The 14,189-nt window shown below is 37.2% G+C and overlaps 2 protein-coding genes across 2 annotated transcripts in view; both read left to right on the forward strand.

Moving 5' to 3' along the window:
* LOC127957149 (myotubularin-related protein 12) overlaps positions 1–14,189 on the forward strand; it is a 64,130-nt gene that overhangs the window by 21,621 nt on the left and 28,320 nt on the right. The window lies entirely within an intron of this gene.
* LOC127957148 (PDZ domain-containing protein 2) overlaps positions 3,540–14,189 on the forward strand; it is a 66,879-nt gene continuing 56,229 nt past the window's right edge. The window contains exons 1-2 of the mRNA XM_052555552.1: positions 3,540–3,732; positions 12,666–13,563. Coding sequence (XP_052411512.1) covers positions 13,058–13,563 — 506 coding nt within the window. The 5' untranslated portion in view covers positions 3,540–3,732; positions 12,666–13,057. The remainder of the gene's footprint in view (positions 3,733–12,665; positions 13,564–14,189) is intronic.

A 14,189-nucleotide genomic window follows, 5' to 3' on the forward strand; every position in this document is an offset into this window, starting at 1 on the left:
TTGTTTTTTTGTTTTATTTGAATTTCATGTAAATTAATTTTGTATGACTAACAGATATATACAACTGTTCAATCTTCAGGAATTGGTAACTTTTTTTGAAAATGTTTTTTGAAAGAAGTCTTGTATCCTCACCAAGGCGGTAAAACAGTAAACCAAAACAGTAGCATTGTGAAATATTAGTACAATTTACATTGCCTTCCTATTGAAAGTCTCACATGACCCTTCAGAAATCACTCTAATATGCTGATTTGGTGCAACATGCATTGATTAATAAGCATTAAGCTTTAAAAAATAAAATACAAAGCAACTGCAGCCCATCTTCATCCATGTTGCATTTTCCGAAGCACAGAGGTATATACTTCCTAAACTAAGCATTTGAAGTCATTCAAACAACCGCTAATGAGCATTTCAGCTATGTAAATGAATGTATGTGGGCTTCTAGATCGCTAACTATCCATTTGTATGTATACATCATTGCTATAATTCTAGATGGAAAACCCCCAGATCCGAAACACTCATTGAGAATAGGTTTGTGTTTATCCTGTTGAGAGTAAACACAGTTTTATTCCACATTAGTTGGTGAACAGAGTTTCTCTTATGTCAGGGTTCTTGTATTCACACGCTCTTTCCTTTTTGGTCATTTTACATTCAGTCTTCTCCCAAAGCATTGGATGCTTGTTTACCACCAACATAAAGTGTTGAGTGTCCGGTCTATTCTCGTGTCTGGCCTGGTGTGCTGTCTGGTTTCTGCAGACGTTTGGCCATCTGGGCAGCTGTGGTGGAAGGTTTTATTATGTCTGCTTGCGCAATAGCCTCACTGCACTAATATTTCAGCTTGGCTCATCTCTTAACACTGAAAGAAAATGCTCAGCCAAGGGGTCAGAAGCGAGCATAACACCTTCATCCTTCGATATGGTTGAAACATGTTGCTCTGGCATTGTCAATGATGACTCATAGTTATGTAAAATTCTGTCTTTTCCTTAAAGGGAAAGTGTTTGACATGCATATTCCCGTCGGGAAATGTTGAGGCTTGGAAGCTTGTGATTACGTTGACTTATCCAACGTCTTTGCTGATTTAAAACACAGTCCACCCTGCTAGCTGACAGAATTCTGCTATACTTGGTGTCTCAGAAAATTAACTCGTAAGTTCATGAAAGTGTGGTCGATATGATTTATAGATTAGCAAGAACTGCTTATTATCAAGCGAGCTGCAAATGTGATGCTGGCTCCTGTTTGCATCACAGATAAGAATCTAGGCAGTGTTATGAAATATGTGCTGTGAAGATTCGATACACAGTAAACCCTTATTCGCTGTAGCCTACCAACACTGGAAATATTTATGATTTGTTTATCTGTTTTGGCAAAGCTCTTATGCAGACCTAACAGTTATGTGTTCAACTCCTTGACTGCAAAAATAAATATCAGTGTTAGTTTCATAACTACCAACAGATCAGAATATACTTTTGTAGTCCCCTTTATATAAATTTGATTTTAAAAAGCATGAACATAAATAAAAAGATTTATGTTAATGATTTAGATTTTTTTTTCAATATCAAGTGACAACATTAGATATAAATGGCATGCCACTACTAAGACACACATTTTTTATCTTTATTAAGTATTTACAGTCATTAATGCCATAAATAAATTAAATAATTCCTTCATTTTACCACTGAAATTCAATAGTGATGATTTAAAAAATAAACCTATGTATATAACCTCTGAAATGTAATGGTGGTGAATACTTTGTGAAAAAATAAGAAAATCAAAAAGTGCAATAGTACACACGCACAAACACATATAAAAGTATGATGGAATGGTTTAAATAAGCTTATAATTCAGGAATGGTTCAGTCTGTGCTGAGACATTCATCCAATTGAACATTTTTGGTATGACCTGAACACTGCTGCAAGCCAACACTTTCTAATTTGGCAGAGATTGGAGGGAATTTTTTGAAGAACTGAAATGTGGAAATTTCATGCAGACATAACTGAGAGTACTGTAGTTGCAACTTGAGGAGTAGGTCTACAGCATGAACTCATGAGGGTGATTGCTTTGTGTTAAATTAATTATTTCAATACAATCTGGAAGTAAAACAAAATGTAGACATAAAATCTAGGGGAGAGTACTCTCTCAAGGTGTGATGTCATTTTTCTTTTGCATTAATGTCTATTCCATTTCTATAATTTACTACATCTTCCAAAAAGTGTCTGCTCGACTTGGCATGACCTGTGGTCAATCTGTGGGTGTCCAGCAGTCTGAAAGTGCAACATTGTCTTCATAGTTAATTTCACTTCCCTTGAAATAATAAATGACCTAAAGGCACATAAGCGCCTCCCAAATCAAAACCACCTGGGCCCAAGAATGCCTGTGTACCCCATTGTTTCTATGGATTCCTGCAGTTGAAGAGTACAGTATTTCATCTGCAGAACAGCCTTCTGAATATTAAATGTAAAAAAAAATCCAAGGTTTGTAAAACAATGATTTTATAATTCTCCACCTCCAATCAGTGGTATTACAAAAAAGTGAATAATGAATGAATAATAATGAATATTATATGCTGATATAAGACATAACTGTAATCAAGTAAAATCAAAGCTAACAAATCTACAGCCCCTGTGTTAATCATAACATTTCTAATCAGGATTTCAATCATAAATAGAGATGTTCGCATGCAATTGTGTTTGAGAGCAAACAAAAATATCGCAGCAGTTTTTTGTTCTGAGACATTTTTCACGTTCCTGTTTGATACAAACATTTGTGAAATTTCCTGCCAGCCCTGAAAAAGAATTCCCTTCATACATTTTCTGTGATGAACATACAGTTCCTCACAAAAGAGTTGCTGCTTTTAACAAGGTATTTTGTTTATTTAAGCTTCGAGGCATTGATTCTGTTTGTGAGGACACTGAATGAGACTAAAGGCAGGACAAGTCTGGTCCGAAAAGGAGTTGGGAGTCTTAAATCTTGTTTTTTATGATCTGATTTGCCATGCCCGGACAAATCTCATCTGGGGATTTCCAGAGGTTATGATTCAGAGTTTTAGTAATTGTAGATTATATTGACAGAAATATACTTATATTTAAGTTTGTTCACTTATATAGGTAGGACTACTTGAATCGAATGAATTGGAGCAATTCATTTTAACAAATAAATCTCCGTAACTAATTACTGCTGTTATGATAAAACCAAAATATAACAGATTAATATACATTTTGTAAAATAACTTTTTAAAAGTGATTACCTCTTAACATTACACAGTGGGCTCTCAGTTTGAATATGAAATTTGTAATTCCACTTGAAGTCGTTTTTAAACCTTTAAACTGCCAAATATGGCTCTAAAAGATCAATTTACCTCGAGGCATTTAACAACTGCTCTGTGTTTATAGACAGATCCAGCAGCAGCTAATTAAACAGCAGCAGCAGCAGCAGCGGTGATGCTCCGCCCACTCCCTGCGTCATTCCCCACTGCGAATCGCGTGCATGTGTTAAAACTGAGCCTTTACTGTTACTGCTGCATCCTTTGTGAAAGAGTTGTCAAAGTTGACCAAAAGGGAGGCGGTTTTTTACAATAACACTCAGACGAAAAAAGTTCAGCTGTTCGGTGTGCATGTGGAAGGCTCCTCTTTCCCAGATCAATCGACTTGTGAATCGGATTTCATTGATTTGGATTAAAATTTCTTCTAGTAATGGAAATGCAGTCTGCCAACACGGTTTAATGCAGTTGTACGGAGGGTAAGTTTTAGTTTATATAGTTTATAGCTTCACTGAGTCTCCCTTGACTAAATTCATTTCGCATTTTTGCCTTCTGGCTGTCTGTGCCGAGACATTCATGGACAAATGTTGTCTAACGGACATCTACAGTATGCTGCGTTATACATAATGGGTTATTACTACTAAACAACAGTGTTACTGTATCTGTCATTATAACGGAAAAAAATCACTGCTTTTCCTCTGTTAAGTTATTAACCTTACATTTGTGAAACTACCTACTTTTAATAATGAGTAAGTTAGCATTCTTAGGTTTCAGCACTGGTTAGTTTGTAATTTGGGCACTGATTTTTAGCTAATTTGTGCACTCGGTGGTCATTTATTTATTTATTTATTTATGTATTAAATAAATAAGACGAAAAGCTTGAGAAATTGGTAAAAAATTATTTTCATTGTGTACATTTACATTATTCATAATATTAGAGAAAAAAAAGTTCTCTATGGAATGGTTTACCCCATGGGTACTACCATGTTGACATCAAATATCATTCGATTGACTACTATTACTAGTGCTATCGTAATTATACATGTTATTTAACAATAAAGCATATGAAAGAGTGCCATTGAAGAGATTAGCCTTATTATTTTCCTTGAATCCAAAACCTGCAGCCTTGGCATACTGTAAGTTGATTTATATATATAATAAATTAATGCACAATTTTGCTAGCTACTTGTGGACATAGTGATATGCCTGTCTGTGTTGTGTACACATACTTCTCATCCATTCACCTGAAGTGTGAGTATGCATTACCTGTGTTTTAATGCATCTCTGTACATCCGTGTATGTGCATTAGGCTACTGTTTGGCTGACAGTTATGTGCTCCATCTGATGCGTTCACTTATGGAGGTCTCCTCCCTTTGTTTGTGTCTGTTTCTGCTGAGGTGGGAGAATTTCACTCTGTTGTCAGTCATGGCAGTCAGCGTTTAGACCTCACATTACCATTGTACCATTGTTCGTATACCTCTGGGAAAAGCAAAAATATCCAGTGATTTAATGTGATCTAATGACCTGTTTCTTATTGTGTACTTTAAATGCAACATGTATTTCAGAGGTACCATATAAGGTAAGAAACAAGATGTAAGCTGATCATGATGGTCAAACTTCTGGACAAGATCCATCTTGACTCCTTTTTTGTGTAATATTCTCAAATTCCAAGTTATGTTCATTTAAAAAAATAAATAAATAAATTAAAAAAAAAAGGCTATATATATTTCCAAGCCAGAAGCCTTAACTAGTAGTGCCAGTCTGCATTATGACATTGTACATTTGGAGGCATTTATTCATCATCCATCTTAAAGGTTATCGGCTGTCATGTGATCCTTTTTTATTTGCATAGTTTCAAATTCATATGACAATAATTATTTTGTGCCCTGTAAACTCCACAGTGCATTAGAATGCTACTGACCTGCTTGGTTTCTCCATAGTCACTTCATGGTAGGTAGCTATAGATCATGAAAATACCAATTCTTTTTCTTCTTAATGCTTCATACATTAAATATCTTTTCACGCATGATCCATGAGTAGCATCCTAGTTCACTGAAGCAGAGTGGTCATCCTGGAAAAAGTGAACAGCAGTGTGTATGGTCTAAAAAAAGACCGTAATTGTGCATCTCAGAGAGAATGGGGAGACTGGAAGCAGGGGAGTGTCAGTGGGTTGTGGTACAGTTGTTGTTTTTGGGTTAAGCTGCACAGCATCTGGCACACCGCCCAACAGCAATGCATGGCACATCCAGTGGGGAGACCACAGGACTGAACCAACCCGCCCCCTCTAGATCAAATTCTCTTCTGGAGGATTACATCTGTGCATCTCATACTGCACCATTAAACAAAGAGTAAGGAAAGACAGCCCACCTCATAGAGAAGATTACAGCTTCTGGATGTGATGTAGAGCATCCAAATATTTGTCTTTGTATGGTTGACATTAGGTGCTTTACATAAATTTTGCCTGTGCGGTTATCTGTTAAACGAATGATGGCCAAAGTTCAGAGATGAATGGGGACACATTTGAATGGATCTCTGCTTGTATTAAATACATATATATATTTTTTTACATCTTATAGAAATAGATGCGACTAAAGCAGACTATTAACTTTTCCTACACTCAAAGAAGTGTTGGCATCGCTGAAGTAATTTTTTTGCTCTGCATTTTGCTGTGCTCTGCATTTAACCCATCAGCAGTGAACACACACCTGGAGCAGTGGGCAGCCATTTATGCTGTGGCACCCGGGGAGCAGTTGGGGGTTCAGTGCCTTGCTCAAGGGCACCTCAGTCGTGGTATTGCCGGCCCGAGACTCAAACTCAAAAGTCAAACTCTCTAACCACTAGGCCACGACTTCCCCCTGTGATGGCAAAATCCCATTACACATAAAATCCCATTACACGACTTCCCCCAAATGCTGTGATGTGTTGTGGTTAACTTATTTACACTGTAAATTCTCGGCATTTCAGCAATCCTGTTGTGTTTTCCATGAGTTTTTTTAGGATCAGAACTTCAGCGATGCCAGGTCACTACCGATCCAAACAAGTTTGCAGAAAGGTCTGAAAGTGATTGTGATTCAGTTTGATTCATTTGAACAGTTCACTCATTCACTGAATCATTTGTAGTGGTTTACCTACAATCCAACAACATAATTCGCATCTTCTTGAATCGTTTAGTATTACATTAGAGTTTCAAAATATGGGGACACATTGTTTAATTGGGCTGCCTGTACCCCAGTTTGAAAGGCTAGAAACACAGCTGGTTTCCAGTGTTACCTTAGGTTAAAATGGCAAGTAAATGAATTGCCTTTTCTTTTTTTTTTGGATGTTTGAATGTTTTATCCGAAGTGAAAACCTAAACTTAACACTACCAATATCCAGCAATATATGTTTTTTTGTTTTTGTTTTTAGAACTGATCAAAGACTAAAACAACATAAAAGAAAACTCTTAAAACCAGATGCATTACCAATAAAGGGCCCAAAAATAATCAGATTTAGAGCTTCCATTGAAAATCCTTCCATTCATTACTGCCCTATTTCAGTCCGTATTGGCATCATTGTAAATCACATTGAAAACAGCCATTCATTTGTGGTTGGCCATCACTATATTGGTCTTTATGGCAAGTATGGGTACTTGATGAATTGTACCCTGTCTAGGGTTTCATTTACATATTAGAGCCCCCTGTAAGTGCATTTCATTGTCTTCAATGAGAACGGAGAGTGCATGAATGAATCTGAATGAGGGGGTCTCACTCCTCCAGTGGCTCACCTCTGACATCTGCGTAAATTGCACTGCCACTGTGCCCACCCCCCATGGCCTTCTCTCACATTCGGCTGGGAAGTGCCCCCTCCCGTTTTAGTTCTTTCACTTCTTTCACACCGTAAGTGTTTCACAACATTTGAATACTTTAAGTGGCAAGTTTGTTTGTATTGATCCTTAAAGTCAATCCTTTAAGTGCCAAAATCTGTTTAACTTTGTTGAATTTCTTTTTAAAAGAATCCTTCCTTAGAGGTGACCTCACTAAAACCTGACAACCATATGCTCAGCTAGACTACAAATATGGCCCTGCTTTGCAGTTTTGTCTTTTTTTAAGCAACAAAAAATATTATGTTGGCAAGCAGGTAAAAGGTTCTGTATGTTTAGGTAAAAAAGCAGTTTTCAAAGCATTTGAGTAGGATATTATGATCTTGAAGTCAAAATCTGTCCTTGAATGGCTCAGATTTTCTGTAGGTTACTGTAAGCGTACCCTTCTGAACAACTGGCAAAGGCACATTTTGAAAACACCTGTCAAGTCTTTCTGGAAAAATCCAAAGATGTTTGTGTTAGTTGAGACTGAATTGCTATTTTGGGATGTAAACCACAAAGTGCTTGTTGACTCGTGAGATGTGAAGAACGTTTCTTACACTGTTTTGTAGCTGAGAGTCAGACAGGCGTTCTCCATGTGTTCGCTGACAGGTCTGAAAGAGCTGGGAGGTGTGTGGAAGGTTCGAGACTGTATGACTCCAGATACTGCTATCTTATGTTAAAATATGAGTACAACCAATGAACACAGACAGTAGCACAGCATGGTGCCTGATGCATAACATTATTCTGATGCAGCTGTATTCTATTTGTTTTTTATTAGTCATTAAAAAGGCAAATAGTGGGCTACCAGTTAGAATGGGTTAGTGTTTATTTTTATAAACCCTTACCGTTTTAATATATAGTCCTGTTTAGTTTGAAAATGAAAAAGGAATTTAATCCAAAAACAATTGAAAGTCATTCTTGATATTTAAAGCAATCATTATAACATGCTTAATAGAGAATGAATAGGTCTTTTACTGAATTTTTAACTAAACGTTAGTTGTTGTTGTTATTATTTTTATTAATCTATTTTCTATTTTAGTATATTTTTAAAATGTAATTTATTCCTAAGATGTCAATGTTGAAGTTTCAGCAGCTTTTACTTCAGTGTCACATGATACTTCAGAAACCATTCTAATATGCTGATTTGGTGCTATAATAAGAAATATTTTTATCATCATCAATTTAGTAATAATTTGTGCTGCTGAATATTGTAAATGAAACCATAATACTTCTGTTTAAAAAAATTAACACATTTTAGTATGTGAAATTAAATGTGACCCTGGACCACAAAAAGTCGCACAGGTATATTTGTAGCAATAGCCAACAATACATTATATTTGGTCAAAATTATCGATTTTTCTTTTATGCCAAAAATCATTAGGATATTAATTAAAGGTCATGTTCTCTGAAGATATTTTGTAAATTTTCTACCATAAATATATAAAAACGTAATTCTTGATTAGTAATATGCATAGCTAAGGACTGCATTTGGACAACTTTAAAGCTGATTTTCTCATTTAAAAAAAAAAAAAAAAAAATGTATGTACCCTCAGATTCCAGATTTTCTAGTTGTATCTCAGCCAAATATTGTCCGATCCTAACAAACCATACATCAATGGAAAGCTTATTTATTCAGGATTCAGTATTTTGTGGATTTTGGTTTTGTGGACTTTGTGGAGGTCGACTGATACTGATAGCTAGGTTGGACCACAATTGTCAATATACAGATTAATCAGCCAATAGTCTTTAAAATAGATATTAGCATCCATTTCTTTTCTCAGTCAAACAGTATACAAACAGTATGATTGTATCCACAAGGCTTTAGGATGAGTTAATATGGCGGTTCAGTAATCTGTAGCCATATGGCCTGGAGGAAGGAGGGAGGTGTTTGATACTTGGGAAATGGAAATAAAGGTTGGTAAACAAATACTTCCAACGCTCATCAGACAGTTACATTGGCCATTACGTATGCCGGGACAATAGTTGGCGCTGTCACCTTGTAAGTAAACAGTATCAGTAGGGAAGTGACGATTATATGTTGTACTGTATATTATGCATCTCCGCTGTTAATAGTAATATTGGTGAAGTAAATCCACACTTTGCTAAAGAAGCATTAGCAAACTCTTGAGAAGCAACAACATTACCCTGTACTCCAACATTGTTGTGTGTGTTTGTTAGCGCTTGCCTTTAAAATCGACACATATTGCTAATGTATACATACCTAACACGTACTACAAAAAAATTAAAATAAAAAAACATGTACATGCATTATGTCACTGTTTTCAAAGATCCCTATATTGGGTGTTTACACGGAAATGACAACAGTGGCGTTTTATCGACCCCGTTTTTTAAAATATGCATTTTCAGTCCCCAAAAATGCCGTTGTCGTGTAAACGAAGATGCAAAATTCATAAAAAGTTTCCAGTTTTTGGCTGAAAACATTGCCGTATAAATGGCCCTTGAGTAGATTGCCCTAATTGATATCCATCTGCCTTCACATTATTAACAAGCAGTAGTGGACAGATTTCTTCTAGAATCAAACTGCTTCCCTTTCAATGTGCTACATTTTCTCAAATAAGGATTTATAAAACGAGTGGTTACTGAATCAGTTTCTTATAGGCACTTTAAAGCTCAAATTTGTTGCTCTATTAACCAGTCTTTGTTGGCAATCTGACAGTAGCCTGTGTGAACTAGGGTACAATAATACAGCCACAATGTATCCTGTACTTCTAGTGCCTCATTAACTAAAAAAAAACATACTTTTTAGCATTCAAAAAGTTCAGTCCCATGAATAGATGTTGTTGAGCAAGATCTATTTATTTTGGCAACTCGAATATTTTTGTCAATAGTGATACCCATTACTTAAGTTATAAAGAATCACATTTGTCAGATCAAAGAAGAGATGAAGTCCACCACATAATCGATGGCTGTAGATTATAAAGCACTGTCGTGGGCCTGAGGGCAGAACCTCATGCTGGAGTGAACCCGTTTACGGCTGCTCTCAGCAAGACCTCTGTGATTAGTGGCAGTACGGCGCTTCTTTAGAAAACTCAAGTTAATTCATGTTTCCACAGTTGGCATCCAACTTTATTATTTGTCAGTCAGTGTTCTCCGACCGCAGCATTCATTTCTTGAGATATTCCTATTTTTTTTTCAGGAATCACTTCATGGCGTGAGCTCGTTTGATTTGTATGTCAAGTGTGCGTATGCGAATTAAGTAAAGGAAAGTTCCAGGATGAACACATCCATGTCCATGATAAACACTTCTATTAAATGACGAGAGAGCTCAGTAATGTGATCCTAATGGATAAAACAAAGAGGAGTTGAAAGAACGCCCTCACAGAGTGACAAATTCTGTTGGACTCTGGAGTTGGAACGCTTCTCTTTGAAATATTCTCTCATTTCTTTTTTTTATTATGAATGTATTTACAGAGCTCTGAACTCATTGTTTGGCTAAGCTGGAGAAGTGTTTTGTTCTAGTATAATCATAACAAAATTACTGTTTTAATTAATCTAAGGGACCCAAGCACATACTTTAATGGTCATTATTAGCCATATAAGACATCTTTAATCTTTTTTTATTGTTCTTTTTAAAACCTATGCCTGACAGGTCTGATTTTGATAATGGTAAATCTAGTTTGTTTTAATATGAAAGGATGTTTTATTCTAGCAATATGGAACTTTACTGTGATAATAATCCAGTGTTGATCGCATTTTTTCGATTTAACTAGTGCCACATGGGTTTCCCGTCACACTATCAAATGGAGTGCTTTTATTATTGTGTCTCTGCTGTGGATAAAGCCAAGTACGCCTGTAAGTGTGCCTATGTAATAAATATCAAAGAAACATGGTCCTCTATAGCTTTAATCCCTCTCTATGGGTCTTTAATATGGGTCAATTCAATGGAGAACACAACAGCTTTCTTTCTTTATCATGAGGCTGTTCATGGCTCTTCTCAGTCTCAATGGCTTAAGAATGTTTGCAGACACTTTTCTGCCACTGGACTGGGGGAAGTAGTTCCTGATGATTAACATTCATTTTAAAGACCCATTTCCCCCCAAACATGACATTTCTCAAAATTTGGGTTCATCGAGGATGCAAATTGGCACCAAAATTTAGCATATTAACAAACATCTTATTTAATGTGTGCAAGTGTTTTATATATCTGCATTTGCTTTGTTAAAGAAGTTGTTCTTAAGTGAGGAAGGAAAACATCAATAATCATGAATGACACGATGGCAGAAATATAAACACTTGAACTGGCCATTCAGCGACTCAACCAAAGAGAACATGGGAGGTCATTGTGTTTGTAAGTGGCACAAGGGAGGGGTGAGACTAATCCTATTACATGTGGGTCTTTTCAGAGGGTAAGTCTGGGGTCTGCAGACCTTCTGTGTCACTGTGACAGCACACCACGGGGAGGGGGCATAGCCTATATGTGCTTAAATGGAGTAAGGAATAAATCGCAGAAAATGTGAAAAGGTAGGAGAAATATGTTGATGTATTGTGATATTTATCATTTTACATTTTGATGTAATCTAGTAAACTGTTATAGTGTATGTAAGGAGATCTCTTAACAGACAAATAAGTGTGTCACATTCCTGTGGAAGGCAAAGCTTCCCTGTAAGCATGTTTTCATATGCAATATTGTCATTTTGCTCTCGTTACTCAAATTTTCACTGACATGATTGCATATTGCATGTCTGGTTGTTGATAGAAATGTTTTAGAATTGCCATTTATAAATTACATGTGACTTAGTGAGGTTAAACCCTTGAAAGGGGTGGGTGGCTTCTGTCTTCTGGTATTGGCTGTCATTTTACTCTTCTGCTCTGATCCATATGACTTCAGCTGACAGATGGTTAAATTGTTTAAATAGTTGCGCTAAGTGATCTTCTCACAGTTTAATAATTTTTCCCCTCATAATGGACATTCATGTAAATTTGATATATTGTTACACATAAATGCTCCATTATCTCGCTGAAAGATTTTGCTCACATATGGAAGCCCTAGTAGATTGTGTGACGCTCATAGAAGCCAAAATCGTGTTATTTTGAGCAAAACCCCAGAGTAGCAATTTGCTTGTGGTCTTTGTCTACAGCATGTACTTAAATAAGCCAGAAATATGGTCTGCAAGTCCAATAGTTTGAGCTACACCATCACAACATCTTGCTGGCAGCTTCAATGTTTATTGTCAGGTTGCATTCCACGAGGTTAAGGTGAATAAGAACTGAAAGCAAGTTTGCTTTTCCTTCCTATCTACTCGCCGTGCATTGAATAATCTCAACCGCGGTGATTCTGCCCCAACTGAATGTCTGTGTAAACAGCCAAATGACACATCTGTAAAAGGCCCATAAGGCTATTATTGGAACCGTTTCCAGTTCATGAATTCTGTCAGTCAAATAAAATGGCTGGTATATATAGGAAGCTTTCTTTGTTGCCATACTTAACGCCAATATCTGTCCGTACTGTGGCTGAGTAGCAAATGATCCATGACTGCAGTGCTTTAACATGAGTTCATGCCTGCTGACTTGCTTTGTAATGGCATTTCTATTTATTTTCTTTTTGATTAGGTGGACGTCTGTGGCGCCTGTGAGTCAGGATAGATCTCGACTCCCAGCTATCCACTATTTTCCACTTTAATGGTATTGGAAATCAGATTTGGCACACACCAAGACGACCCGCTAATGGCACACGTTCTCTTGTTACCCCTCAAAGCATAAACGTGCCCTACTTCCTCAATCTCTGCGCTTTCCTTTTGTTTCTGCGGATGACATCATGGAGCTCTGTGGTCTAAGTGTATTATCGATGGACGGCAGCGCTCTGGATCTGAAGTCTGTTAGGTCACTGTGTCATTTCGAGAGGAATGTGAAGCCATTTTAATGCGTCTGATTACAGCCACCACTGGAGAGCCTTGACTCAACATGCAGGGGCGGCCCAGGCAGGCCCAGCAGCAACAGCTAGGATGCCGATCACCCAAGAAAATGCCCTGAGCCATCTACCTCTGCTGGAGAACTGGCTTTGGGCACGAGAAAAGGACAGAGATGAGGGCAGTGAGCCTCAGATGAGCACAGGCTGTGTTTGCAAGGCTGCCATCCGCAAGCTTGTGGAATACATCCAGCTAAATTTTGCTGAATTGGAAAGTCCCCTGTACACTAGCAGACAATTCAGAGAGGAAATCGATGTTGAGGTGAGAGCAGTCTACCTGAACAAGTCTGAGGAAGATGGACCAGAGTTTGGGCTCAGCTTTGGAAATATTCCCATTTTTGGAGACCCCGAGGGGAAGAAGAAAGGGGTCAGGAGGAGGCGCAGGAAGAGCGATAAAGGCCCTGTCTTGGACGTCGGGTGCATTTGGGTGACTGAAGTGAAAAAGAACAGCCCAGCGGCCCGTTGTGGAGAAATCAAACTGCGGGATGAGCTTCTGTCACTAAACGGACAGTTGATGGTTGGGGTCGATGTCACCGGAGCCAGGTAAGATGTCTGGATTTGTTTACAGTCCCGTATAAAGATGTGAGCTACATGTCATATTCGGCTTTTAAAAGATAATTCACCCAAAAATTATAAATCTGTCATTAGTTACTTATGCTCATGTTGTTCCAAACCCATAATACCTATGTTCATCTTCAGAACACAGATTAAGATATTTTTTGATGAAATCCGAGAGCTTTCTGACCTTCCATAAACAGCAACGCAACTGACACATTCAAGTCCCAGAAAGGTGGTAAGGACATTGTTAAAAAAGTCCATGTGACAGCAGTGGATCACTACAGGAATACTTTTTGTGTGCAAAGAATTAAAAAAAAATAATGACTTTATTCAACAATTCTTCTCTTCTATTTTCTTTGTGCACAAAAAGTTTTCTCGTAGCTTCATAACATTAAGTTTGAACCATTGATGTCAGATGGACTATTTTAACAATGTCCTTACTACCTTTCTGGGTCTTTAATGTGCTAGTTGCATCGCTGTCTATGCAGGGTCAGAAAGCTCTCATATTTCATCAAAAATATCTTAATTTTGAAGATGAATGAAGGACTGACTTGTACGAAATGACATGAGGGTGAGTTATTAATGACAGAATTTTCATTTTTGGGTGAACT

Source organism: Carassius gibelio, chromosome B5, assembly GCF_023724105.1.
Source record: "Carassius gibelio isolate Cgi1373 ecotype wild population from Czech Republic chromosome B5, carGib1.2-hapl.c, whole genome shotgun sequence".
In the NCBI taxonomy this organism is placed as follows: Eukaryota; Metazoa; Chordata; class Actinopteri; order Cypriniformes; family Cyprinidae; genus Carassius; species Carassius gibelio.